At 57.1% G+C, this 27,490-nt stretch overlaps 2 protein-coding genes across 3 annotated transcripts; one reads left to right on the top strand and one right to left on the bottom strand.

Annotated features, from left to right (window-relative positions):
* Nucleotides 1–3,271: 3,271 nt before the first annotated feature.
* RPRML (reprimo like) lies at nt 3,272–5,919 on the bottom strand. Its single transcript, XM_083809589.1, has one exon. The coding sequence runs from the start codon at nt 4,441–4,443 to the stop codon at nt 4,108–4,110; it is 336 nt and encodes a 111-aa protein (XP_083665715.1). The 5' UTR covers nt 4,444–5,919; the 3' UTR covers nt 3,272–4,107.
* A 1,963-nt stretch (nt 5,920–7,882) lies between these two features.
* On the top strand, nt 7,883–27,026 carry ITGB3 (integrin subunit beta 3). Of its 2 annotated transcripts, none has more exons than XM_083809564.1 (15): nt 7,883–8,293; nt 11,797–11,882; nt 15,642–15,834; nt 17,786–18,038; nt 18,466–18,628; nt 19,211–19,372; nt 19,521–19,616; nt 19,829–19,918; nt 20,412–20,546; nt 21,001–21,430; nt 23,537–23,759; nt 23,927–24,027; nt 24,152–24,271; nt 24,895–25,061; nt 25,792–27,026. In XM_083809564.1, exons 1-15 carry the CDS (start codon nt 8,236–8,238, stop codon nt 25,858–25,860), a joined length of 2,346 nt encoding a protein of 781 aa, XP_083665690.1. In that variant the 5' UTR covers nt 7,883–8,235; the 3' UTR covers nt 25,861–27,026. The 2 variants fall into 2 exon arrangements, with proteins under 2 accessions (XP_083665690.1, XP_083665691.1); XM_083809565.1 differs by lacking the exon at nt 7,883–8,293 and adding an exon at nt 11,207–11,563.
* Nucleotides 27,027–27,490: the final 464 nt, after the last annotated feature.

The raw sequence follows: 27,490 nt of genomic DNA, 5'->3' as shown, positions 1-27,490 counted from the left end.
ATTTTGTTTTACTTCTTTTTTTTATTATTTTTTGGGGGCTCTCTGAAATGTGTTCAGGCTGGATTGAGGTTACAACCTGGGTAATGCCTCCCTGCCTAAAAAAAAAGGCTGTTTCCATAACAACCTGACTCTGCACTTCATTACCATGGCAATTCTCAGGAATTATTAAATACTGTGTATGTTTGGTGCACGCGCTCCAGTACATCTGGTGCCAGGCTCAGGTTGGGATCCTCCCTCCCCCTTAATCTGTTTGTCTGTCTCATCTTGTTTAACTCTTTCTCTGCCCTCAGCCAAGGCTGCCGGGGCAGGGAGGAGGAGCTGGGCAAGCTTTGGGACCTGCTTTGGGTTTCTCCCTGCCGCAGGCAGGACGGCCTGGCCAGGGTCGCTGGGTTTTCCCAGGTGGGTCAAGGCAGCTCTTCATTTCTCCGGTTGTAAAACCAGGCAGAGGCTGGCTGTTTGCAAGCTCAGCGGGGGGAAATGCTCTCACATCTGCCTGCCTCTGCTGCTTCCCTGCTGCTTGTCTAGAAATCAGAAATTCCAGCTGGAGCAGAGCAGGGACCAGCCCGCAGATGGGGACGGCTCCTGGAGGAGGACCACGATGGTTCAGGGCAGGTTGCTCATGGCGGGGTCAAGAAGCAGTTCCCCATCAGCAGGATTGTTTGGTGGCCCATGTGCTGCCTAAAATCATGACTGTTTTCAGAGAAAAGATGCAGACTAGGCAGACCTGTGGCTCAGGCCAGTGTGGCCAGTCCCACCGGTCAGTGTGGTTGTGGATTGTGTTGGTTCCTTGCCTGCCACCGCTAGGAGATGAGCTTAAATGAGACTCGAGGTCTGGTCCTCACTCTGCCACTGATGTGCGGCTCCCCCCGAGCACATCCCTCCTCTCTGCTGTATTTTACAGCCAGCACAGTCTCTCAGCCATACTTGTACAGCTTCTGGCACCCCAGTGACGTTCTGGGAGCTAATGAACTACAAGCAGCAATTTAAAAATATATATATAAAAAATCAAAATAATCTTAAACTGTTCTCCTTAAAAAAAAAAAAAAAGGAAAAAACTGCTGAAAATTTTCTTGGGAACCAGTACCCACTTGCAAGCTTGAGCTAAATGAGTGGGCGGGAGATGAGATGAGAAAGCACGGATATCTGTGGGGGAAGGGCAGCAGAAGGAGCCATTATGGGATGCTTTCCTTACACCAGCCTTGGAGCAAGCAGCTCATCCTCTGGCTGCGGGGCCTGTGCCCCTTGGCAGAGCAGCCAGGTCCCCAGGGCCTGGGGTGGCAGCCTGAGGTCTGGGGAGCGTGGTCATGCCCTCAGCATCCTCCCTCCCATCCTTCCATCTGGTCTCACCTTGCTGTCACCGTGCTGACATCGGTCCTCCCGAGGTCTACTTTTCCCCAAATATTCCTCCTTTCAGTGGGGCGATCATCTTTTCACTGGGAATCTAATGGGATGGAGACTTGTGCGCAGGTGCTTTAAGCTCACTGCGAGCAAGACAGAAGCCCAGTCCCCCCGTGGGGACACACACCATGTGGTGTGGCAAACGTGGATGGTGCCCACCCTGCAGACCCTCCTCTGCTGGCCCTCACTGCCTGGCAATGCAGACGTAGCCCTTATGGCCAAGGAAGGGAGGTAGCAGGACTGGAGGACGAATAAGCTGATGGAAAGTTGGGCTCTTGTCCCACAAGGCCATGTGTAAGGTCTTCCCTCCTCTAAGTGACTCCTGAACAAGCTCCCTGGGTCTCAGTGGGTGCTCAGCTCAGCTTTCTGGGGCACTGTGTTGCTCCCCCTACATCGTGTGTACCTGACCCTACAGCAGCTGACTTTTCGCCTTTCCTTCGGAAGACTCCAGAGCAGAAAAGGGATGAAGGCCTCCACATCCCCCTCCTGGAGGTGGCCTCTAAGGACCCTCAGGACGAGCTGGTGGCTATGTCACATCACAGAGCCACCCTTCCCCACAGGGCAGCAAGACCCCCGTCCTGCACGGAGGTTGCTGCTTTGCGTAGGCTCCTGGCCTGACGTGACCCCCTCAGGGTCAGATTCAGAGGCTGGGGGAGCTTCCAGCGGGGCTAACCAGCTCTGGTGGCTGATCCATGGAAGAAAGGGGCTTCTTCAGAGCATTTGCCAGGCTCCTGCCAAGCCCTCTTTTCCTCCCCTGCCCACAGAGGAAGACAACGGTGACCACCCTATGAGTCCCCCCTGACCCCAACACCAGCTCTCACAGCCCCGGCCAGCCCCAGGTCAGAGTTAAGGGGATTTTGATGCTTTCTTTAGATTTTCCTGTGCCTTGCTTGCATTGCTAACGCTGGAAGGTTTCTTCCACCACCTCTGGGGCTGAGGCTGGTGGACGGATTGGGAAACGGGGCCGAATGGCAGCGTCAGGCAGAAGGTGGCTGGGAGTTTGGTGACCACATCTGGGCTGTCCTGACAGCACGACCACCTGGAGACGCAGGGATGCGTTTAGGTTTTACACACAAGTACATGCTGAAGAGTAGCAGAGGAGGGTGTTTGCACCAGTGGGACAATCCAGAGCTCTGGCTCCCAAATCATGGTCCTGCTGCTGCATTGTCTTTGTGCTCCTAAGGTTAACGGGAGCAGTCAGTGACAGGACTACACGAATCTCACTCTGCATCAGGGCTAGCCCACCAATATCCTGTGGGATCCCTGGAGAAGGTGCTCAGCAAGCACTGATTAATTACAAGCCATGCTCTAATCCCACTCCTGCATCTGGGAATGGCAGAGAGCTGCTCAGGATTTACATCCCCACACATCAGAGCAGCAGCTCCTGCGGGATCCAGGATCGCTTTCGCACCACAGAAGCGGACCCAGCAGGAATATTGTTGGGGCAACAAAACTCAAATCACTTCCATCTCACACCCACAGACAGAGCTGCAATTCCATCACAGAACAAAGGTCAGGAGTCCTCCTCCTCTCACATAATTTAGTTTTGACAGCTCATCAGGATCAGAGGAGATGGAGATTTCAACTCAGGGTCTGAAATCTTGCTTTGCAAGACGTGTTCGGTGCATCTCTGTGTTTTGGTACTGTGCAAGTATTTAACGCCAGCCCAAAATACGTAGTTCCTGACAAATGTATTTGTTAGTGGAAGCAGATACTTCCCTGTGAAAACAATATACGGTAGTTTCTGCTTTAAATAACTGTCTTTATTTAGAGTTCAACTGGAAGGTGAGATGACTATATTTAAACTCTAGAACTGGGATTGAAATACCTGAGCTCTGCACACACGGGAAAAGAAAATGAAGACAACACCAAATTCTTTTGAAACAGGTTCCTTTTTTTCTTTTTCCTGAATGTTCACCAGTTTTCAAAAAAAAAAAAAAACTACAAAAACCTCAAGGACTGTAACAATATAACACTTGGAAAAAAAAAAAAAAGGTTGTTATGTACAAAAACAAGCATGCTTTTGTTTTGGGTTTGGGGTGGGTTTTTTTGTATTTATCTGGGTTTCTTTTCTTCTTTCAGTGTTGTGAAAAAAGACAGTACCAGTTTATTTAACAGGACGGTTCAAAAAAATAAGGAAGAACATGCTCTCCTCGTTACAAAACTGCCAGACAGTGCATGCTTGATGTCCGAAACACAAACAGACCGACACATTTTGTAGCATGCAGACTTTGTTGTACGACCCACCCAGCCCTTCCCTTCCCTGCCCCATGGCCAACGATGTGGTCCGTGCTACAAATTTCACTTCCCCATTACTTTGCTTTCTTTTTGTAGTGAGTAGTTTGCTTTTTACACTTTTTTTTTTTTTTTAGCCCTAAATCCCAAGTAGCGGTATCCAAGGTAACAGCAGAAAAAGAGTCCAAATCTGCGCATTGTCACTGTTTCTGCAAGTTTCATGCAAAACTTAAGCCATTTCTGCATGCAACGCGAGGCTGGTCAATTATTGTGCGTGATACAGCGCCGGGGAGATCGCCCCCTTCACCACAACAGTTCCTTCACTGGGAAGAAGAGATTTGCTTCCCCATGGACACAAACACATTAAAAGCCATCGTCCCCCTTCCCGCTCCCCCCAGCTGCCCCAAACACACGGGAATCTGCATCTCAGCACCAGGTCCACTCCGTTCACTTGCCTACAGGTGCCTGGTGGCTTCAGTAAAGCCCCATGATCGCAGCTCCCACGTCCTTGGAAGGTCTCCGGTCCTTCACCAGAAAGTTAATCATGCTCTCTGACTTGATGAGCAAGTTGCAGCCCAAAAAGAAGATGCCAAACACCACAGTCAAGGAGAGGACGCAGAGGACGGCGATCTGCACCACCCGCGTGATGTACAGGCTCCTCTCGTCCGGCGCGAGGACCAAGGAGCCGCCGTCGGTCGCCAGCACTGAGCCGGTCCCATTGCAGCAGGCCAGGAGCATCCCCAAGCCCTGGGTCCTGTTGGGGTAAGCTCCTTGCTCGAGGAGAGTCTGGTTGAAGAAGGATCCATTCATGGTCCGTGCGCAGTCCCAAATCTCCGAGGGAGGCAGGAGGGAAGCGTGCCGTCCCCCTGCCCACCCTCACATCCCGGCGGGCTCCGTGCCCCCTCCTGCCTTCCTCCTCCCGACGCCTGGGGTGGACGGGAAGCCAATTTGTGCAGCTCGCCACCGGCTCCCTCCTGGCACGAGCAGCTCAGCACAAGTCCCCAAGCAAGCAGAGCGAGAGGCAGAGGAAAGGCAAAGGGCACGCGGAGGAGAGGAAGGCGGCCGAAGGTGGCCACATGCCCCCTGCCCTCGCTGCCACCCCAAGGCACGGGTGCCGGGGACCTCCCGGCAGGAGCACGGTGCCAATGCCTGCCGGCTGGGAGCTCCACGGATGCAAGTTCCCAGCTAAAAGTCTTCCCCGTGTTCAAAGACAAACCAGCAACTCCACCCCCTTGCAGCCTCCCCCCAGGACCGCCTTCCCCCCCCCTCCACGCTCACCCAGGCTGCCCACCCCTTCCCCACGCGGGTGCAGCCCCTCGCCCCGCTCTGGGTGCCCGCACCCACCCCAGTGCCACCCCTGGGTGGGGGCTGACCCCTAGGCTCCTGCCCCTAACGCATCCTCGCCCCCAGCCCCTCCACCTGCTCCCCACCCCACCAGGTGCCAGCCCCAGGTGGGTGGCAGGTCCCTTGTCCCCCCCCCTCGCACCCTCCCCGCAGCCTCGGATCCCTGCTGCTCTCTCCGCTCCCCGCTCGCTGCTCTGTGCCACCCACTCCTTCCTTAGGAGCAGCGCTGGCCCAATCCTGCCCAGTCCACCCCCAGCTCTGCTCAGCACTGCCTGTCCTATGGCAGGGCTGGATCCGTCCCTCTCTCAGCATCCTCTGCCTGGGGGGGGGTTGTCCCCAGGGCACGTTTTTCTCCCTCTCCTCTTGCTCCTTCATCCCCTTCAAAGGCGAGCACAGGGGTGCTGCACCCCGATCCCTGTCCCCAGCTCAGGATCCTACACCCACGGGCCAGCCGGCACCGTGCATGGGTCCAGATGCATCTGGGTGGTGCAGAACAAGAGCTTGCCGTGATGTGGGGACCTTGTTCTGATTTATCTGTGTACGTCTTGGCTCGCTTTCCCTGTGCAGCCCCCAGAGGGGATTTTAATAAACCCAAATGAGAATTGACAAATTGCAGCTAAAGGCAGGAGCGGGAGGCCAGCTGGCTGCGGGTGAAGGGTGGCTCGGTGGGAAGTGTGTCAACTGATTTTTCTTTTACACAGCCGGGAGCTGAGTGCCTCTTTTGCTTTTGTGACATTTAAGGGCCCAAAAGCAGCTAGGTTTGGGTTTTACTTGTTGCTTTTTCCTCCTTGTTTCACACACGGTATTGCTGTCCCAGCAGGGCAGCCTGCAGCACTGGGGGGAGCAGAAAGCCCATCGGGACAGGGACCCATCGGGACAGGGACCCATCGGGACAGGGACCCATTGCGCTTAACCCCAGGCCCAGGAAAAATCCCCAGTGGAGACCAGAGCATCCCGGTGGCAGCTCTTCTCCCCGCTGCCTCCAGACCAGAGGAGTTTCTGCTCCCTCTGCTGGCTCCAGCTCCAGCTCCAGCCTCTCCTCTGTGCCAGACCCGGCTGCTGCAGCCGTGGCACCGGGGTCACAGCCACCAGCTGCAGTGCCAGAGAAGCCGGGGATATGGGGTCACTCGGCTCTTGGGCACTCCCTTGGCTGCTCCTTGCCTTGATCCCATGACGGGCTTCATGACACAGAGCCTCCACGATTTATTCCCCCAGGGCCAGTTTTTGTGCAGCTCTCCAGGGATGAGAGCCCAAACTCTGCTCGGTGCACCCTGCCCTACACGCGCCCCACGTCACCATCACAGTGATGCTTGCATGGCAAGCAGCACCTTCCTGCAGTCAGCCAGGAAAACGGGTCCACCCTCATCCTCGGGCAGGGTGAGAGCCCAGGAGGGCACAGGAGGTCAAACGTTTCATTTTGTGGCTTTTCCCTTCTTTTTCAAAGTTTTTTTTTTGGCATCAAAGGCAAGCAAGGCAGCAAGGGCTGCAGTGTCCCCCCCTGCTGTGAGCGTCCCAGCTCTGCTGGCTCTGGGGTTGCTGACACGTGGGGCTGCGTCCCTTCGGAGCTGGCAGCACTTGCAGGTTCAGGCAACCAGCTGCTTGGCAGGATGAGGCCCCAGTGAAGAGGACTTGTGGGACCGACAATTCACTCAGTCAAACCTTTGAGACAAACCCATCCATGAAGCTTCAAACCTGTTCGTGGGCTGGTCCGGTGCAACGCACGGGGACAGGCTGGCCAGAAAGCCACGCACAAGGGGGAGAAGACACGCCAGTGGCATTTCCAGGCAGGGACAGGAGGACATATGCAGGGAAAGCAGGAATTTGGGTGCCCCAAAGCTGGCTTATGGGGTCAGCAGGCTGAGATGGCTGCGGGAGCCGGAGCAGGGCAAGATTGAGAGCCCTCCGAAAGCAGCTTTGAGGGGTTAGTTATTTATTTTTCCAGCCAAGAAGCAGCACTTTTTCAACACTGCGTGAGGGTCGATGGGCTTCTCTTTACCAAATCCACATTGAAAAGTCAGGGGGGAGAAGCCGGGAGGAAAAAGACCCCCCCCGAGCAGAGCCCAGGCAGCCGCGGGAGGGCAGCAGCGCCCGCAGGGAAGGTGGCGGCGAGTGGAGGAAGCAAAAACGGACCGAAACTTCTTTTACAGCCGAGAGAAATCCCCGGCTCCCGAAGCAGAGCCCTCAGCCCCATCTCACCTCGTCTCTGAGGGTCCGCGCAGATGCAGTGATCCCCATTTCTCCCCGCACAGCACCCTGTGCTCCGCACAAGCTCTTTTTCTGCTGCCTGGCGTTTCTGCCCCCGGGATTACCCCGACCCCAGCTTTTGCCATTGCTGGCCCCAGCCCCCGGCACCCGGCGGGGGGGGCAGCCCTTCCCTCCCTTTGGCACCCCAGCCCGTATGTGCGTGCCTCAGTTTCCCCATTCCCCGAGTCGGACCCTGGGGAAGGAGAGGTTTTTAAAACCCCTTTGGGAGGCATTTCTTCGGGTATTTCAGCAGGGAAGATTCCCTGCGCAAATCTGACTCCTTGCTCGGTGCAGCGGCAATTTATGAGGATGTGGATGAGAAAAACAGCACAAGAGAGAAGAAAATCGGGTCCAAATCATCCAACCCCAATCTGAATTTCCCTCCCTTTGTGATGTCTGGGTTTGTACCCAAGCTCCTGCTGGTCCTGCTGGGTCCAAGTCTTTGCTCCTTGTGGGTCTCCCCCCCTGTTCCAGCAGGGATGTCCCCACCTGCAGTGCCCTGGGGAGGGTCCCTGAGAGCCCCCGCTTTCATTTCACTATGCATTTGCTCTATTTCCCCTTAAATCCTTGAGCTCTGAGGCAGCTCAGCCTCGGCAGGTTTAAAAGCCAGGCTGCCTTTCATGCAAGAGTTAATAAAACGAGGGTGTGAGCAGGATTTTGCAAGGAATTAAACCCCGGCAAAAGAGCCTATGGGAAAGAGCCTGTTCGTGTGGGTCTCCGGTGCCCTGTACTTTATTCCCGGGTTCATCGGGTCCTTGGGTGAGCTGCGAAAGGGAAAAAGGGTGAGGAGCTCCGGGCAGGATGGGGGGGGCCACTCCCTGACTCAAATTTGAGTGACGAGCCAGCGCAGTTTCCTCCGGCCGGCCCCGCTCCGCATGTGTGTCACACACCCAGGCTCATGATTCATCTTCTGGACGGCTCATAACCCGGAGGTTTTGCCCCTGAGCCGCTCTCCATCGCTCACGGCGGGGCTGGTCCCGACACCCCCCGGCACCCTGGGGCTCGGAGGAGAAGATGGGGAAGCTCCGCGTCGCCCTCGGCATCCTCGTGCTCTGCGCTGCTGGCAGCTGGGGTAGGTTCTTACAGCCCCTAAAGCCGTGATTGTCCTAATATTGCACTTAGCGCTTAGGTTGCCTGCTATTTCCCCAAATCCCTGAGCTTTCTGCATTCACACAGTCCTGGAAATACGGCTGGAAGGGGAAGCTGGCAGAGCACTGCCTCGGTTCCCAAACACAAAGCATCGCTCGAGCTGGCTGTGCCGGGGCTTGGTCGGGGCCAAGAGGGTTTCTCCGAGATGCCACAGGGCCAAGGCACTGCAGCTCCGTGCCTTATTCTCACCCCGGTAACTTTATCTCGACCACCTACCCACCGTTGGGCTGTGGTACTGGTTTGTAATGGGAGCACTGGGGTGGGACTTGGACTCTGTCCTCTGTAAACAGGCAGTAAGGGGAGTTTATGGGGCAGGCATCGCCATACCCATCTCATTTTAAGGGCATGGGGTGTGTTTAAGTCAGCCTTAGTACCTTGTGTCATTTTTTTCTCCTATTATTTTAGTGCTTTTCTTTAAAAGCCCCGATTTCTGGCATCAGGTGAGTTCAGGACAAAAGCGGCTCACTTTTTTAAAAACTTTTCAGTGCCTTGTGGAAGAGCAGCCCAGCGAAGGGACTCTTCTCCCCAGGTGTGGTTTCCGGGGCTCAAAGCTAGCAGAAAACAAACCCTGCAGCCGCAAACCGGTGCAGTGTTTTTCAGCTGCTGATTTATAAATCAGTCCCATTGTTTTGGAGGCCTGACCCGAGGGGGTTTGGGGCAACATTGTTCTGGCTAAAGAATGCCAGATTTCTGTGCATTCCCACGAACAGCCTGAGCAGGAATGCAGAGTAACCCCTGAAAGAGTTTTGGTTTTGTAAGGTTGCTCTTTGGGGCTGCGTAGATGATTTCTCTGGTAATCAGCTCAGGGCATCCCCTCCCCAGGAAGATGCTGGTAGATAGGGAGGGGTTCAGAGAAAAGATGCAGACCCAGGATGGCGTGGGCAGGACAGCAGACAAAAAAAAAGCCCAAATCCATATTGCTTAGACAAGCAGAAAGCTCAGAGAAGACGCAAAAATGGTTTGTAGCTTTATCAAGTTTGTTAAAGTCTCCTTATAAAGTTTTCTGTGTGCGTGTATTAGCAGGGAAAAAAAAAAAAAAGACAAGACCCACCAAGGCATGCGGCTGGCTCACGCACTGCATGGAGGTGACTTGGAGCGCAGGCTGAGCACTGAGTAATTTTCCCCAGACCAGGGAAGGATGATGCTCAGCCACAGCCGTCTGGGGCATTTTGGGTTCAGCACGCGATGTGCATCACCTCCAGTGCCTGGCTGCACCGCTGCCACCCCAAACGGGGCTCCCTGTGCCACCCAGGTTAGCTCCTGGTATTTCACGTGCTGGGATTTCTTCTTATTTCAAAGCCTCAGTCATTAGGATCAGATTGTTGAATGAGACCAGCTGGTTTTGTAGTAAAAAAAAATAAATGCAGCTTTTGTACTTTGGTTTATTAGTTTTTTATGGCTGGAAAAAAAAATACACAGATAAAATACACGGAGTTTATTAGTTTAGTCTGTGCTGGAATCCTGTTAACCAGCTCGCAGCCAGGCAGCATCCTGCGCACCGAGGGCCAGAACCAGTGCATCTGAGCTTCAGCATCCTCTGCTCTCCTCGTCCTGTGGTTTTGTGCCCACATCACCGCAGCGTCCCCCTCCCTGCCTGCCTCCAGCAAAGCCCCCAGCACCTCACCCTGCATCCAGCCATGCAAACGGTGCTGGAGATGCCAAAAAAGAGGCATCTGCGGGGTGAGGGGGTGAGGCTGGCCACCGCCAGCTGCGTGTTTGCATGGCGATAACAGCCCTGCCTTAATCACAGCTGGCGCCCGGGGGATTTCAGCTCCTTCCCATGGGATGGAGAGCCCTGCTCCATCCAGCCGTGAGTTAAACACAGCCAAGAACAGCTCTGTGTGGTGCTACGGGATGGGGAAAGGTCCCACGTCCCCGGACACGCATCTTGGTCATGTGGCAGTGGGGCAGGACGGCCCCATTCATGGTCCTAAGTGCCAAGATCAGGCAGAAAATTGGCTCATCAGGGCTCCCCTGGGGCCTGCAGTTCTGGAAGCTGTTCCCGTCTTTGGGCACATGGCCCTGAGAGTTTAATCCCAAGTGCCTGGAGCTGCCAGGCTGGTGCCTGCCAAGCCATCGGCACGGGGCTGAGCCTCCTGCACCAGAGACCAACCTGTCGCTCTTTTAGGGCCATGCTGAATTTAAAGTCTCCCATCCTTTTATGCTGCAGCCAGGTATTTTGGTGTAGGGAGAGAGCTCTGGGAGTGGACGCAACCCCAAAGCTGAACAAGCACGAAATGCTGCATGCCCACGTGCCTGAGCCTTGCGGCATTTGCTGTGTCCCAGCATCGGTCCCATGCCCGGATCTGCCGGTGCCACCACCCCATACTGGTGCCCACCTCCACGAGCCCCGGCACGCTGCGTGCCAGCAGGCACAGCCACACCGAGCTGCAGCCGTGGCTCTGCCCAAGGACCCGATGCCACAGTTTCGCTGTTTCCTCTTTCTGTTCTGTGTTGCATTTCCTCCCGCTGCTGCAGCAAACACCTCTTTTTTTCCGCCTGCGGCTGCAAGAGGGGACCCCGGGCAGGGAAGGTGGGGACAGAGGAGCCCCCAATTGCTCCGTGCTGGCACCCCGAGTTCCCAGGGCTGCAGCTGGGGGACACAGAGCACCCCCAGGGACCGGTTGCCTGCAGATGCTGAAGCTCTGACAAGGTGCTGCAGGAGGGAGGAACAGCCCAGGGCAATGCCACCACAGCCGTGTCCCAGCCGCTCACCGCAGCAGCCGTTGGGACCGCAGAGTTCCTACCTCTGCCCTTCCTGCCCCAGCAGACATTTCTGCTGCCCCGAAGCCCCTGAGGGTTTTTTGGGGGGCCCCTTGATAGGACACGCTGGCTGGTCTCTGACCAAGGCGTGCACCTCCCGAAATCCTCACTGCCACTTCCACTGGTGGAGCCCCGGTTTCCCCCCCGGGGCATCATCACAGTTGGCTGCCAGCATGTTTTGGGACACGTGCCACTTCCCTCCCCTCCTCTCCCCATGTTTTAACCCAAGCTGAGAACAGCGGCTGATTCAACATCTGCAAAAAAAGGCACCGACCGCTCGGCCTGGGGGTGGGAAGAGGCGCTGAGCTGGGGGCGCTCACCCCTTCCCCTCCCTGCTGCCCCAAAATGCCCACAGAGAGGCACGAGGGGCGATGTTCCCCGGGGCCGCAGGGACAGGGGACATTTTAAGGAGCTGGCACCAGGCTGGCAGGTGGGAAATGTCAGCAGCGGCAGCAGGATGGAGCCCAGCTGGTGCCGGCCTGGGGGAGGCGGCTATAAAAGAGGCAGGGAGACAGCAGCTGGGTTTGGGGGCTGCAAAAAGGGTTAGGGCAGAGTCTGGGCAGGATGGAGACGAGGCTCTGCCTGCCAGTGAGCTGGCTGAGCACCTGGGGGGGCAGTTTGGTGGCCCCACAGGTGGTGACAGCTTTCTGTTCGCTGTTCCAGGGGGTAACATCTGCACCACTCGAGGGGTGAACTCCTGCAAGCAGTGCCTGGCCGTGAGCCCCCTCTGCGCCTGGTGCTCCGCGAAGGTGAGTGCTGGGGGCCCAGCAGGGCTGGAGCACGGGAGGGGGCTTCGGGCTGTGGGGTGGGTGCTGTGTCTGGTCTGGTCCCACTGTGTTGGAACACATTCCTCGGTGGCATCTGACAGCGACCGCAGCCCTGGCAGTGACCACAGCCATGTGCATCACGGCCCTTGGTCTGGATTCCTGCCTCGCTTTCAAAACCTGCCCCTTATCTGGGTGCCTCAGTGGGAAACATGTCGAGCGGGCTTGGAAATGCAGAAGTTTACCCTGCAAGTTCCCTTTGTCTCTTAAAAGCTATACATTTGAAAACCTGGTTTCCTTTTGGTTTGCTTCTCAAAAACCTATTGTGAAGCTCAAATTCTAAAAAGAATCTAATTCCTGGAAGGGCTGGGAAGGGAAGGGGTTCTGGAGATAGGAAGTAAATGCTGATTAGAAGCTAGGGTTTGGGGTTTGATTCATTGGAAAAGGGTGAGTGGGTGTGGGAAGGCAAGGTGACTGGGTTTGGTTACAGAGTTAAAGAGGATGTCAGCGCTGAGCTGCGGCTCTGAAATCCCCCGATCTGGGTGGGTGAGATGCTGGAAGGTCTGCCACGATACCCTCCAAAAACGCTGCCCTTAGGGTTGGCCCATCGGGAATGTAAGGGGGAAAGTTCCCAACGTTGATGGGATCTGGTGAGCTGCAGCCCCAGGGCAGGGAGAGATGGGGAGAGGTGATTAAAAACTCCAGGGCTTGGGTGAGCCGTTGCCTTAACAATGTGCTTCTGTGGCTTGCAAGGAGTTCCCCTTCCCTAGAAAACACTAAGAAAAGGCTTCTCTTGCCTTCTGCTACTGTGAAATCCTCCTCCATGAGTGGTGGCAGTGCCCGCAGGGATGGAGAAAAGACCTAGGGAAACTGATCCAGGCTGGGAGCACTGTCCGGCGGCGCTCTATGCCAGGCACCTGCTGTGTACCCCGACCACCTGCAGGTCCCATCAGCTCCCAGGGGATCTCGCAGCATCATCCCATGAAGGATGCATAAAGGTCTTGTGTGGATGAGCCCTGACTTATCTCCTGCAAGAAGCAGCCGAACTTTGCAGCGCAATAAGGACTTGACCATCCGTCCGCTCCTTCCCAGCCCGGGCTGGTGTCTTGACGCGGCAGGGGCTGCGAGCTTGGGTGGTTTTTTTTTTTCCCCAGATCAGCAAAAGTTTCCAAAAAAGGAAATATTTCCAGCACTGCTCAGGGCTGTGCTCATGGACAGACGTGACAAGCAGCAAGGGAGCCGTCCCACTGCCAGCAGCCAGCCGCCGGAGAGCCGCGCTGCGCAAACTACTCAGCAACTCTGCCTCCAACATCTGGGCCACATTGTCTTAATTTAGCAAATGAGTTTTTTTTTCTGTGGGTTTGTTTAATATCCCCGGGGCGGGGGAGGTCTCTGATCTTACCCCCCTCCTTCGTTAAAGGGACAGGGCTGCCCTTATCTGTGCTCCTTTCCCACCCGTGCTGGCTCCCAGAGGAGTCTGGGGTTATCAGTTGCTGCTGCTCCTTCCTGGCTTTGAGCAAGAAAGAAATTTTATTGCTCTTTCTTGTGACCACTGACTCCACTGAGCACTGAAGCAGAGGAGAGTTGAGTTATCTTTATTTTTCAGAAACCCTGACCACCGTTACCAGCTAATAGATGTGCCTGTCCACTTGTTTTTCCTTTTGGGAAAAGCCAGCTGAGACGTGGCTCTAAAATCACCCTGAGGAGCATCATGGCAGAGTTTTTCAGGGTCTCACCCACCCCAGATGTCACCTGCTCCACTTCCCAGAGAGGAAAGTAGAGGCAAGGCTGGACCAGGGTTTAGTTTAGAGAAGCTCTGGAGGGTTTTAGCTTAATGTGCAGAGGCATCTGTGCCTTGGGTCCTCCCGTGAGCTCTCCTGCAGAGAAGCTGTTGCTGTGTGGGGTTGCCTGTGAGATGAAAATGGAGATGCCCTGGGGATCCCGCAGCCTCCCAGCCACAGCAGTGATGGAGATGTGGGATGGAGCTGGCTCTGACAGCACCCTGCCCAATCCTTACCCCTGTCCCAAAGATCCTGAGCAGATACCTCCTGTAGCAGGCTCACAGAACTGCAGAGAATGAGAGAACCTGAGAGGTTGGAGGGCACCTCTGGAGGCCAGATGGGCCAGCCCCTGTGCGGGCAGGACCACCTGGTGTGGGCTGCCAGGAGGGGAGATGGGGCTGGGGAGCATCTTCCAGGGCTGCAGGAGGGCTCGTGGCAGAGGACGTGGGACCACGTGCCCCCACCAGCGAGCCTGGGCTGCTTCCGAGTCGGTTTTACAAGTCCTGAGTCAATCGTGTTGAGGCTTTCAAGGAAAGGGGAAGGATGTGGCCCAGAGGTGAAATAGCTTCTCCGTGGGAATCTCTCAGTAGAAATGATGCTGCTGATTGTGCAAGGAGCTGCGTGTCCTTTGGGAGCCCACCAGCACCTCAGGGTATCGCCCAGGAGCCCGGTCTCAGGGTTGAAAACCTTTCTGCCCGGCCCTGCATCTCACCCTCATCCTTCCAGTGCTTTCCCTGCCAAGGACAGGAACGGGTGTATAATTACCGATGGGCTTGGGAATGATCCAGGCACCTCGCCCAGCTATGGGGGGCCGCAGGGGGAGGTTCAGTGGCCTCAAGAGCTTGGTGATCTGTGGTGGGGAGCCCCACGGGATGAGGTAGCAAGCTGGGTGGGTGCACGGAGCTCGTGTAGACGTAAACCATGTCCTCTTCCCCAGCAGCGTGCTGCCTGGGCAGGAGTGGGAGGCCACAGGGGAGGAACACGCCTGCTGATGTATTTTCTGGCTGTTGCTTGGACTGAGGGAGGAGAAAAATGCAGATAAAGGCCGCTGCTGCCGGAGGGGGCCTCCTGATGCTGTTTGCACTTTTCCACTTGTTTGCTTAAAACACACAAATTAGCTCCTGGGTTCAACCTGCCTGGACCTGGGGGAGCTGATAGCCTGGGCAGGAGCATCGGTGGTGCGGGGAGGGCGAGGATCTCAATTCTCCCCTCCCGGGGGCTTTGAATGGAGAAAGATTTGGGCTGGGGAGGGAGCAGGAGGGAGGAACCCCACGGAGGGGGGGCAGCGGCTGTCCTGCCGGGAACATGCAGCGGCAGATCCCAGCAGCGTTGGGCCAGGAGAGGAATTCTTCCCATATTTGTCCCGATAGGAAACTCCCCCCCCCCAGGAGTGCTGGGAGCCCCTCTGAACGTGCCAAGATAAGGTCAGGCAGCCAGGAACTTTCTAGGAAATCAGGGAGGGGGCTGGAGCCCCCACCGTGACTTCACACTTCTGGCTTCCTGCTTCTGACGGATTCTCGATGGCCTCTCCCGCAGCCCGGTCGCCTTTTTGCTCTTTCTTTTCCTTTTTTGGTTCCCCTTCCCCAGCTGGGCTCCAGCTGGCAGGATGCTGGGAGCTGCAGATAAGCTCGAGTGGCTCTCGGAGAGGAGCCGTGCACTGGGCTCGCCTGCTGCTCCTGGAGGGATTTCTAAGGGTGTATGTCCAGAAAACTGGGGAAAAGGTGGCTCTATTGCCAAAGCTTAGAAAAACAAACAAAAATCTCATATTCTGCCCGTTGCTCACAGCCTGCCAAGCTTGTGTCCTGCTTCACTCTCTTCTGGCACGCAGCCACCCCATGTAGAGGGGCTTTCCTTTTAGCTGTGCCAAGAAACAAACTTGTGGCTCCAGCTCCTGGATGTCAGAAGGGGTTTGGGCTTGGGCAAGCCATCCATCATCACTCCTGACTCTGTCCCTGTCCCACAGACCATGGCACAGTCGTCCCCACGCTGCGACCTGCGTGCCAACCTCCTGCAGAATGGCTGCAGGCAGGACTTAATCGAGTTCCCCACCAGCAGCATCACCGTCCTGGAGGACCGACCGCTCAGTGACAAGGGCTCAGGGGGCTCCACCACCACCCAGATGAGACCCCAGAGAATAGAGCTGAAGCTGCGGCCGGGTAAGAGTCTGCAAAATGCTGTGGGAAAAGGAGATGTGGTGGGGACAGCTTGGAGAGCTCGAGTGATGGATGAGCCATCACCTTTTGGCCAAGGTTGTCCTAGACCCACTGGGGACAAGGCAGGGCGGGGGCTACACCAACCCCACCAGCAGCGTCCCCAGTCGGGCTGTCTGCAGGCTGATTTCTGCTGTTTGGTCTCCTGGCTCAGTCCTGCAGGATGGGATGCGATTTCAACATCTGTGGGATTATTTTATGAAGCCACTTAAACCTTAACCGCTGCTGCCTCAGTGCCACAAGGCTGACCCTTAGCTTTCCCAAGGCTTATATTAAGGGGCTTTGCTAATATATATTTATTCACATTGTACTTCCCCTGTTTGATTTCCCCTTTTGGTGTCACTCACCTGAGGTCACAAAAAGGGGTTGGGGAAACTGGAGCAAAATGGTGACGTTGCCATGTCCGCAATTTCTCCAGACACAGCCCAGCCCTGCCCTTGTTATTGTCAATCTGCTCACAGATGTTTCAACAGGAACAAATTTCGGTTGCTTGTGTTCATTCTGGCCTCAGGGACAGATGTCGGAGGCTGGTAGCACGTCCCTAGGCTGGGCAAAGAGCAGTTCTGATGTGAGTGACAGCGGTCAGACGTGTCCCCTTCCCCATGATAAGGGGACGTGTAGCTGCGGGGTGGCTATTGCTGTCTTTAAGTCCAAAAGCACTCATCAAGAGACAGGTATGTGTGCTGCTCCGGAGAGGATCGGAGGAGGCATGTGGTGCTCTTAGGACTTTGGAAGCAGTAGAAGAAAGCCCTGGCTTGATATCACCTCTGCTGGAACAAGAGGGCTTAGCAAGAGTTGTCTTCCCCAGCTCGTGAGGGAAGGCCAAATGCTGAAGGATGTAACCAAGGCATGTCCCACAAGCTCCAAGTTCTCGTGGTGTAGCTCAACAAGGAGGAAGAGATGTCCTCATGTCCCACCAGCTCTGAGTCCTTGTGGTTGAGCTCAATGAGGAGGAACAGATGCCCTCTGAGGAAAAAGCTGGGACTCCTGACTGCACACTGCTACCTGGCCATGCAGACAGTGGGGCATGGAGCTCTTCGGGCTCTCCTGGATTTGGAAGATACTTTATCCATCCTGAAAATCTAAATCGCAGATGTACAGGTTTAGAAGGAAATAGGAAAACAGTGATTAAATAAAAGTTGATTAAAGCTTTTTTCTTGATGTTTGAGGTGTTCTGGGAAGGCTGCAGCTGTGCCCAAGTTATATATCAAAGAAGTAGTTTCAAAGAACAGGAAGAAAGAACCTTTGTCCCTTCTAGAAAGTTGAAAGAAAAGGTCAACCCTAAGTGTTTTCAGCATTAATTTTTTTCAAAGTGCAAAAGTCATTAAAACTGGCCTGTTCCCCAGAAGGTTCTAAGGAGGTTTTTGTTTCAATGGAAAACGTTTCATCAAAATTTCCCAGCAGGGGCTGGGAGGAGCCAAGAAGAGCAGGAAGGAACAGGGATGGGGAGGCCCAAGGAGATGTCTGGAGGCCTCAGGAGTTCAGAAGCAGCCTAAAGCAGCTGTGCAGTCCCCTGGCTGTTCCCACAAGACCTGCTGCCCATGTGTACAGAGTTTTACTCGCTCCATCCATCATGCGTTGGCCACGCTGTCAGCATAGGACAACTCTGAGCAGGAGTTCATGTCCTAGTAATGAGATGCTTGGAGAACAGGAGCTGTGGGACATTTGCCATCCTCAAGGGGTGCACAGCATAAGTCACATGCAAGCACCCTGCTCTTAGTGGTTTGCTCCTTGGTGTGTCTGGCTGTGATATTCTCCTCCCAGCAGCTTTAGGCCGTCTCCTTGGGTTCCTGTTGACCCTGTTGGGTCCCATTGACTTTCTCCCCATTCCTGCGATGAGCCCCCTTCGTTTCTCCCAGGGGATGATCTCTCACTCCTCTGCCCTGCCATATTACAGATGACTCCCAGATCTTCCAAGTCCAAGTGCGTCAAGTGGAAGACTATCCTGTGGACATCTACTACCTGATGGACCTGTCCAACTCCATGAAGGATGATCTGAGGAACATCCAGAACCTGGGCACCACGCTGGCCAGTGAGATGCGCAAGCTCACCAGCAATCTGCGCATCGGTTTTGGGGCCTTTGTGGACAAGCCCATTTCCCCCTACATGTATATCTCTCCTCCAGAAGCCATCACAAACCCTTGCTATGAGTAAGTCCCAGGCTGAAGGAGGTCTGTAAGGGTTGGAAGCTAACGGGACATCACCAGACTGTGGCTGGAAATCCTTGGAAATGGATTTCAGCAAGGATTTGAGTGTCTGATTTGGGGCAGGGTTTAAGCTGTGCTACACTGCATGTCCTGTTGGTATGGGGAGGAGGAGCATGTCTAAGCTTTGAAAAGCTCTTATGGGAAGAAACAATATTCCACCATTTTTGTTCAGGGTCTCAAAATCCCAGCATCACTATAATGTGATTGCTTTTTAAAAGATCCTTCACCAGCCTCATGCTCGGGGCTCTCGGGGTGGTTGGGTCCTTCCAGCATGCCCAGAAGAATACCAGAGGGTGTGAAATGGCTGTAGGGTGAGGACGGGAGCTGGGACACCCAGGAGACTCGTGCCCTGACCACTCTCTTCCCGCAGGACTGGGGAGACGTGCTTACCCATGTTTGGCTACAAGCACGTCCTGTCACTCACGGACGAGGTGATGCGCTTCAACGAGGAGGTGCGCAAGCAGAGCGTCTCACGGAACCGCGATGCGCCTGAGGGCGGCTTCGATGCCATCATCCAGGCCACCGTGTGCGATGTAAGGGGCAAGAAGGCCGGGCTGGGGCTGGGAAAGGGTCACCAGGCTGGGCCTGGTGGGTTGGCAGAGAGCACCCCCCCCACCAGGACAGGGCCTGAGGCCTCCTGCAGTGGCGCTGCAGCAGGGCTGAGATCTGGGCAGGGCGCACGTTCAGCAAGGGCATTTCTGGGCCTCAGCCAAGGAGAGGGAACGGCAGAGCCCTTATGCGGTCCTGGGAGGAGAGGAGCAGAGCAGATGCTTTGGGGACGGATGTGGTGATCCCATGTCAGTCCAAAAGGGACACCTTTTCCTCTGCCAGCACCTTGATTTTGCTGGAGATGGGAGGGTTCGTGTCCCTCAGTCATTAGCCACCTTGATTAACACTCTAGCAAATTAAAGCCTGTCTTTCACCGTCCCAAGCAGTCCATGCTCACCTGCCAGGCTCCCCAGCACTTCTCTGGGAGAGGGGCTGCCCGTAATTCCCCCGGTAGTGACAGACTGGTCCCTACGGCCAACCCATGACCCATGGTGGCAGCACGGTGCTAGTATAGGACTGCCCTCGGTGCACGCTGCCACCCCACTGGGAGCTGCCTTTGGCCACAGGAGAAGATCGGCTGGAGGAACGACGCTTCCCACCTGCTCGTCTTCACCACGGACGCCAAGACCCACATTGCCCTGGACGGGAGGCTGGCCGGCATTGTGCAGCCCAATGATGCCCAGTGCCACATCGACAAGGACAACTTCTACTCAGCCTCCACCACGCTGGTAAATCCAAGCCCGTGTGTGGGGTCAGGGAGCCCACAGCTCCTGCTGGGGATGGGAAAGGTGGCCCGGCTGTTCTTGGAGGGCATGGTGTGGGTACCAGGGTGGTTGGGACTATGTGATTCAGGGTACAGCCTTTCCCCTTCCCCAGGACTATCCCTCTCTGGGCCTGATGACTGAGAAACTCTCGCAGAAGAACATCAACTTGATCTTCGCTGTGACGGACACAGTTGTTGGACTCTACCAGGTAATGGCTGCCGTGCGAAGCCACCTTCATGGGGGGCTGTGGGGTCCTGAGGGCACCCTTTGTGGGTGTCCATGGGTGGCTGGATGGAGCCTGGTGGCACCCATCCTCACAAGGCTGCTCAGGAAGCTCCCGTGTGCCTGGGGATGGCCTGACCCAGCTGTGGTGCCTTCACCTGTCACGAGCAGACCATGTTTACGGTGGTATTTCCCCAGAACTACAGTGAGCTGATCCCAGGAACCACTGTGGGCACCTTGTCGGGAGACTCCAGCAATGTCCTGCAGCTCATAGTGGACTCCTATGGGGTGAGTGTGCAAGGCCACCACATCCTGTCCCCACGGGCAGCTCAGAGGGAGCAGCGAAGTGCAGGAGGGCTTTCTCCTCATCTTGGAAGAACAGTCATCCTCACAGCACACAGACCTCACCCAGGGTTGCCCAAAGGAGAGCTGTGCACTGTGACGGCCCCACAGCAACACTCTCCCTCCCCAAATAACCACCACAAGCAGCCCACGTGCACTTGGCAGCTCCCCCAGCCTCCAGCAGCCTCCCTGGACCAGCTGTGAGCATCTGCCTCCACCCACACGTGCGGGGACCCCGGGGATGGGAGCTCAGCTCAGTCCTTTCCCATCCTCAAAGGTGTTCCCTGTGGGGAATGACGTGGCCAAGCTCTAGAAAGCCTCGAGGCGCTTGGCTGCTTTCCCGTGTGTGTGGGAGCATCGCTGGGGTGTGGTGGCTGCTCGGGGTGGACCCTTGTGCAACCTGGCTGGATTTTTCCATCTTTCTTCTCTCCTCCCCCAGAAAATCCGCTCCAAGGTGGAGCTGGAGGTGCGTGACCTCCCCGAAGAGCTGTCCCTGTCCTTCAATGCCACCTGCCTCAACAACGAGGTCATCCCTGGGCTCAAGTCCTGCATGGGGCTCAAGATCGGGGACACGGTGAGGCTCCTGTCCGTGGGCTCAGCTTTTCTCCCCTCTACGTAGCAGTGTTGCCAGCTCATCCAATGGTCTGCACTAGCACTGCCTGCCTCCCCCCAGCTCCTGGGGGACACAGGCTCTTACAGGGACATTGTGATGTGGATGGTGGAGAGAGGGGGCTGGCTGGGTGGGTGCAAGGCGAAAAATGCTTCCTTGAGTCTGCTGGATGCAGAGTCTGTGGTCCACCAGCCGCAGTGCGTGGGCTTTTGGGCTCATTTTGCCTGGATACTGTGGTGGGCAGGTGCACTGTCCCGTGCTAGGACAGCTTGGGAAAGCCCTAAGAGACTTTGTCGGTCCCAATTTTGGGCTGCCTAAGCTTGGGCATGGAGCAGGTGCTGAGGCCAGGCTGGAACAGGTACCCCAAGGCTGCAGGGGGGTGCCAGCACCCAGATGCACCCTTCTGCCCCCCCCCCAGGTGAGCTTCAGCATCGAGGCCAAGGTGCGAGGGTGCCCCCAAGAGCGCCAGAAATCCTTCACCATCAAACCTGTGGGCTTCAAGGACAGCCTGGTGGTGGTGGTGAACTTCGACTGCAGCTGCTCCTGCGAGAGCCAGGCTGAGACCAACAGCTCCTTCTGCAGCGGAGGCAACGGCAGCCTCGAGTGCGGCGTCTGCCGCTGCAACCCCGGGCGCCTGGGCTCGCTCTGTGAGTGCTCGGAGGAGGAGTACAACCCCTCTCAGCAGGACAACTGCAGCCCCCGGCCGGGCCAGCCCCACTGCAGCCAGCGCGGCGAGTGCATCTGCGGGCAGTGCGTCTGCCACAGCAGCGATTTCGGCAAGGTGACGGGCAAGTACTGCGAGTGCGACGACTTCTCCTGCGTCCGCTTCAAGGGCCAGATGTGCTCGGGTGAGTGGTGCGCCCGGGGGTGGTTGTTGCATGGAGTAAAGCGTCTCGGGGTATGCTAGAGAGGTATTTTTGCTGCCCAGCATCGTGGTCGAGGGAGATGCTAGCCATCTGGGGGCTCGTTGCATGCATTGTGTCATGCTTAGCCATGGATTAGTTCTGGGTGTGATGCAATGACTCCCTCTTTGGCAGCCTGTGCCCAAAAGCCTTGGCAGAGGGTGGACTCAGAGGGTTCAAAGCAGACCTTGATCCTTCCTTAGGCTTGGGAGCCCTGCTGAGGTGGCTGGGGGGCTCCAAGGGAAGTGGCTCTGGGGTGCACAGGGCAGGAGCTGGCCAGGTTCTGCTTGACTCCCACCAGCCCGGCTGCATCAGAGGAATTGCTCCACAGGAGGAAACCCCAGGGTGGGGGGAGAGGGGTGGGGAGAGGCACTGGGATTTCCAAGGAGAGGATGCGCTAATTTTATCCTCCACCCTGTTCTTGAAGACTCCCTTTTGGCAAAAAGCGGTGGGGGAGAAAATCCTCCCCCCTTGCTGGTCTTACGGTGAGTATTCATCTCCTGAATATTCACCTCCTCCCTGTGCTGCCAGGCTCCCAGTCCTGGCTGCTGCATTTCTCAGTTTGGGGAATCTCACTTCTCCCATGCCAGGGACCAGGGAGCCCCTCTCTGTAATAAAATAAAATAAAATCCTAGCAGCAGTCATGTCATGAGCCCCTTCCTCATCCAGAAGCCCCATCTCCAGTAAGCCCTGGAGGTCTGAGCGTGCCAGAGGAGCAAACCCCAATGCTCTTCCCCATCTCCTGGCTTCCCAGAAGATACGAGAGGGGTGGCAGCACACAGAGCCCCCAGCTGCCTCCACACCACTGGGGTTGATCATTCACCTTAACATCAGACGGGGGGGGAGCTGGGATTTTTCCCCCCCAGGCAGTGAATTCCCGCGGGAGCCGGGTGCTCGTCCTTGATGCTGCCACCCAAACTGCTCCCGTGGCACTGCCTGTTTGCACAGCATCCCCCGTGTCAGGCAGAGTGAGGGCAAAGGTGCTGGTGGCACGCTGCCCCCGAGCCAGGCGGGCTGTTAATTAACCCCATCCGTTGGTTCCCAGCTCCGTGCCCGAGTCCTTTGCCCAGCGGGACCAGCCCTGGCTGTGTGCCCAAGGCTGAGGAGGAAATGAGACGGGGAAAGGTTTGCCAAGCCCTTCCCGGGGGGCCACCACCCACGAAAGCCAGACTTGGCAGAAGCCCTGCCCTGTCTCTTTGCCAGTGCCCCGTCTGACCCCGCTGGCATCCGTCACGTCCCATTTAGCCACGCTCCCCCAGCCTCCCCCTCTATTTCCATACCTCGTCGTGCAGCGCTGTTTTCCTGTGACTCAGCGCCAGTTCCTCATTAACAGGGTTACACGTTTATTTCTCACACCGGTGCCCCCGAGGCCATGGGGGCAGGGGGGACGCGGTGCCCCAGCGCTCCCCAGCCGGGAGCCGAGCTCCCACGTGCTCGGTGTTTGGGACGGGTCGGCGCGTGCCGGCACCGCGGCGTTTCCGCTGCTCGCTGTGTCTGGTGGCTGAGTCAAAAACCCAACCGTGATCCAAATAGCTGCGGGCTCTGGCAGGATCTGAGCATGTCGGGCTGTCTGACCAAGCCAGGGGAGTGCGTGGAGTTGGCTGGGCTCTTCCCAGCAGCCAGCTTTCCCGTGTGTGGCGCTGGGCTGGGAAATGACAGCAGAGGTTGGCCAGATGGCCTAACCAGATCCGAAACTAAAGGCAAGAGCCAGAGCTTGGGCAGCTCAGAGGGAGCTGATTGAGCATCTCCGGCTGCTGCCAGAGCTGAGGCAGCTCAGCCTGAAATTTGGCTATTTTTTCCTTGTTTGCATGGGATAAGAGAAGCAGAGGAGGCAGGGAGGTGAAGGATGGGGTTTGCTGGGAGCAGCAGCGCCCCACCCCAAGGACAGCGGAACAAAAATATCCCGGGTGGCTGCTCCGCCTCGCCATGCCATGCGGAGATGGAGCTGTGGCTCTGGGTGCACAAGCATCACATGTGGGTGATCCCCAGAGGGGATCTGTGGGGATCCACGGGGGCACCCAAGGGTCCTGATGCCCTCCTGGACATCCCCAGGCCACGGGAAGTGCAGCTGCGGGGACTGCCTGTGCGACTCGGACTGGACCGGCGACTACTGCAACTGCACGACGCGCACGGACACCTGCATGTCCAGCAACGGGCTGGTGTGCAGCGGCCATGGCTCCTGCGTCTGCGGCAAGTGCGACTGCACCCAGCCCGGCTCCTACGGGGACACCTGCGAGAAGTGCCCCACGTGCCCGGATGCCTGCACCATCAAAAAGTGAGTCGGGGGGGGAGAGCTCGGATGGTCCCCGTCAGGGTTGGTGCCCGCAGGTATGGTCACCGTCCCCAGATCCATTGGGTTGGGATCACGGGGAGAAAAAAGGGTGGGAGGGTGCCTCGGGGATGGTGCAGAGCAGTTCATGGCAGCTCCCTCCTCTTCCTCAGGGACTGCGTGGAGTGCAAGAAGTTCGAGCGGGGCGAGCTGGTGAAGCAGCAGTCCTGCAGCCGTCTGTGCCGCGATGAGATCGAGACAGTGCAGGAGCTGGGTAAGAGAGGAGATGGGGCGCACGGCACAGATTTCTGCCCTAAAACAAGGAAACCTGGGGCTGCATACACCCTCCATGCACGTGTCCCCAGCACGAGGGCTCTGACAGCCTCTCAATCCTGCAGGGGACAGGGGCAAGGACGCTGTAAACTGCACCTACAAGGACGAGAACGACTGCGTGGTGCGCTTCCAGTACTTTGAGGACTCCAGCGGCAAGTCCATCCTCTACGTTATAGAGGAGCCAGGTAGGGCCCAGCTGGGGGTGCTGATTGTGCTGCTCCTGGGGGTCTGCACTAACCGTGGGGTTGGAACTCCCTTTGTGTCTCCTGGCCAGGATCCAGTGGCTGGCACGGGTCACAGAGCTGCTTTGTTCCCTGCTCTGCACACCTGGGCTGTGATTTCCTGCCTGTGTCTCACATTTCCCCACGCTGATGGGTTGTTTCTCCCCCCCGGCTGAGCTGCCAAGGAGGAGCTTGGTCTTCCCACCCCATTTCTGGCTCCAGGGGTCTCATTTTCTTGATACGCCATTAAGATCCAGCTCCTGTTGGCCACGCAGGAGCGATGCTGCCCCTGCACGGAGCAGCCCAGCAGCATCCTTGGGGACTGCTATCAAGCTGGGCAGGGGGCCATATGGCTGCAGAATCTTCAAAAACAGGGTCATTAAAAGAGCCATCAGCTCTAATTACAGCCACCCATCACCTCCCCAGTCCCTGCACAGGCAGCCCTGGCGAGCAGGACAGATCCTCAAAGGTGGAGGCTCTCTAACGGGGGAGGATAAAGCCCTCTGGAGAGCAGGGGAGCCCCCATACCGGTAGTGAGGCACCCCAGGGTGCCAAGCCCACCCAACCACGCTCTCCTATCCCCTCAGACTGCCCGAAGGGGCCGGACATCCTGGTGGTGCTGCTCTCGGTGACGGGCGCCATCCTGCTCATCGGCCTGGCCGCCCTGCTCATCTGGAAGCTGCTCATCACCATCCACGACCGCCGGGAGTTCGCCCGCTTCGAGGAGGAGAAGGCCAGGGCCAGGTGGGACACGGTAAGTGCCGTGATGGGCAGGAGACCCCGAATTCTGCCTCCACTGGGCTGAGTGGATCCAGATCCCAGTGTTCCCAGTACAAGAGCCCAGTCCCCATTTAGGACCCACGGGGCGCAGTCCTTATGGACCGGCTCATCCATCCCATCGCTCTCTGAAGCACAGCATGGGGTCGCAGCAGGATTTGGGATGGCACCACCGACCTGGGCACCCCTTCTCCCAGCCTGCTGAAGCCCCAGGGGCTGTGCACAGGCCAGAGCAGGTGTCCCAGGCTCTTTTCCCACCTCCAGAGTATCCTGAGCACTTCTTTCCAGCGTGATCCTCTTACTCACCACCTGCACAAGTGTTTCCACCCCGTGAGCTGGAGGAAGGTCCCTGCTGCCACGGGGTGCTGGAAGGGCTGAGGCACCCGGAGCACGAGGGGAGGGGCCAGGATGGCACCGGTGCCTGTCCCCCACCTCCTGCCTCCCGGAGTGAAGGGGTGGGTGAGCTGGGGCGGCTCTTCCTGGAGGCCTCTCTGTTCCTGTGCTCTCCTCCACAACAGCTTTTCCCTGCTCTCCCCTATAAAAACCTCACGGGGAGCTGTTAAAGTCCACATCACATTGTAGATCCAAAGCCCTGAGCAGAGCCATGGATCCCCCACCCACTGGTGCCTCAGTTTCCCCAGTTGTAAAGTGGGGTGAGTGCTGATGCCGATCACGAAGCGGTGATGCTCTTCGACTTCTTTTCCCAGGGCAACAACCCGCTATACAAAGAGGCTACATCGACCTTCACCAACATCACGTACCGCGGGAACATGTAAGGATGCCGCATCCAGAGCAGCCTGTGGGATCAGCCAGAGATCGTGGGGTCTCCTGGAGTCCAGTTTACAGAAGAGTTTGTGTGCGTGTGTGTGTCCGTGTGTAATTTAACAACCCCGCGGCTGCCTCCGGCCCCGTTCTCCGTCACCCCACTGCACTGCAGGGACACGCTTCCACAGCAAACCTCTCGTCCTTACCTCGGTGGGCCGCCCCACAGGAGACGGTGGCCCCTCCATACACTGAACAGGGAGAAATGGGACTTCCTCTGCCTGGTGAACCTGTGAACTCTTTGGTGCTCCTTGGGCCAAGCGGACTTTGGCTAGAACCCAAGGCCAAGCTGTGCTCTGCCTGCTCGGGGATGCGCTTTTGAGTTGGCCATGTGAAGTCCCAGCAGCCAGCAGACATCGTGTTGCTTTGTGGGTTGAGGACACCACTCAAAACCCGGCAGTTCATGCGTTTCTAGAGTTGCTGTGGTCCAGGACAGTGTAAAGCAGCCCCCAGGCTGCTTGTGGCCTTCCTCCTCCCCTCCACGTGCACCCGCTCTGCACCGCCGGCCACCTCCGTGTAGCGTCAGCTGTGCTGGTCCCAGCTGCAGCCCTGGGATGGAGCTGAGCTCCCCACATCCCCGACCACTGTCCCCCTGTCCCAAAGCACGTGGACTGCATTGCCTGTATTCCGTGAGCCTAGCCCAGGCTCTCTGGGGAACAAACTCTCCCCTCCCTGTGCCTTTTGGGCTGGGTCATGGTACCACGCATGGTTTTCTGTGCAGCTCAGGGTCCAAATGAGCAGGCAGCCTTCAGGCCCCATCCTGCTGCCTGTGGCTGTGTATCGCCCACCCATGGGTTGTCTCCTGTGGAAAAAATATCCTAGGCGCAGAGTGGGGCCAGGTGCTCTGGACGCTGCCCTATCCAGACCCTGGTAGCTCAGTTCCCATCAGTTCCACCAAAAAGCAGCACCCGCCTCCTGCCCTGTGCCCACCCCAAGTCCCTAGGGCTGGTCCTGCTGGGGGTTGTGTCCCCTGCTCCCTGCCTGGCCTGTCCCCAGCGGTGGACATCAGGGATGGTGCTGGGGGGCAGCTGGGGCTGAGCCACGGAGCAGGCATAGGGTGGGCAGAGATGTGCTCCACATGCGGGTGCTTCCCAGGGTACCAAATAAAAACCTCAAACCATGAATTGTGTCGGCACTACTGCATGACCCAGCCTTCGGGGGGAGCCTGTCTGGGCCAGGAGGGGTGGATGGGTGGGGGAACCAGCCCAGGTGGGGCTGTGGGGTCTGCAGGGGATTTTCTCTGCTCTGTTACTGCTTTTTCCTGGAGCGGGTAGCGCACCTGGGGGCACAGCATGGCCCTGGGCCTGCTGCAGGCTGGGCTTCTCTTGGCAGCCCCTTCTGTTCACTGCAAAGGAGAAAAACCCCAGCAGCCCCCCTATTTCTGCAAGACTCCAAAAATCCTTCAGTGTGCACGAAAAGCCCCCGGAGGAGGGCAGCTGGGCTGAGACCACTGCAGGACCATCCTGGGGACGGCTGGGCTGGGGGCAAAGGTGCTAAACCTGGGAGCTGGGTGCTGCCTGAGCACCCAGCCTGGGCACCCGCTCAGCACCGCGTCACGCAGGGCTGCAGGGACACCTGGTGGGC

This window comes from Anser anser (genome assembly GCF_964211835.1).
Source record: "Anser anser genome assembly, chromosome: 23".
NCBI classification, from domain to species: domain Eukaryota; kingdom Metazoa; phylum Chordata; class Aves; order Anseriformes; family Anatidae; genus Anser; species Anser anser.
Note: the sequence above shows the minus strand (reverse complement) of the source record. Positions and strands in the feature narration are given on the sequence as shown.

Bases quoted from the DNA above. Each gene is read 5' to 3' on its own strand.
- RPRML (XM_083809589.1), bottom strand. From the start codon at position 4,443: ATGAATGGATCCTTCTTCAACCAGACTCTCCTCGAGCAAGGAGCTTAC.
- ITGB3 (XM_083809564.1), top strand. From the start codon at position 8,236: ATGGGGAAGCTCCGCGTCGCCCTCGGCATCCTCGTGCTCTGCGCTGCT. The intron at 8,294-11,796 runs GTAGGTTCTTAC...TCGCTGTTCCAG, and splicing joins CTGCGCTGCTGGCAGCTGGG to GGGGTAACATCTGCACCACT. The intron at 19,617-19,828 runs GTAATGGCTGCC...GTATTTCCCCAG, and splicing joins CAGTTGTTGGACTCTACCAG to AACTACAGTGAGCTGATCCC.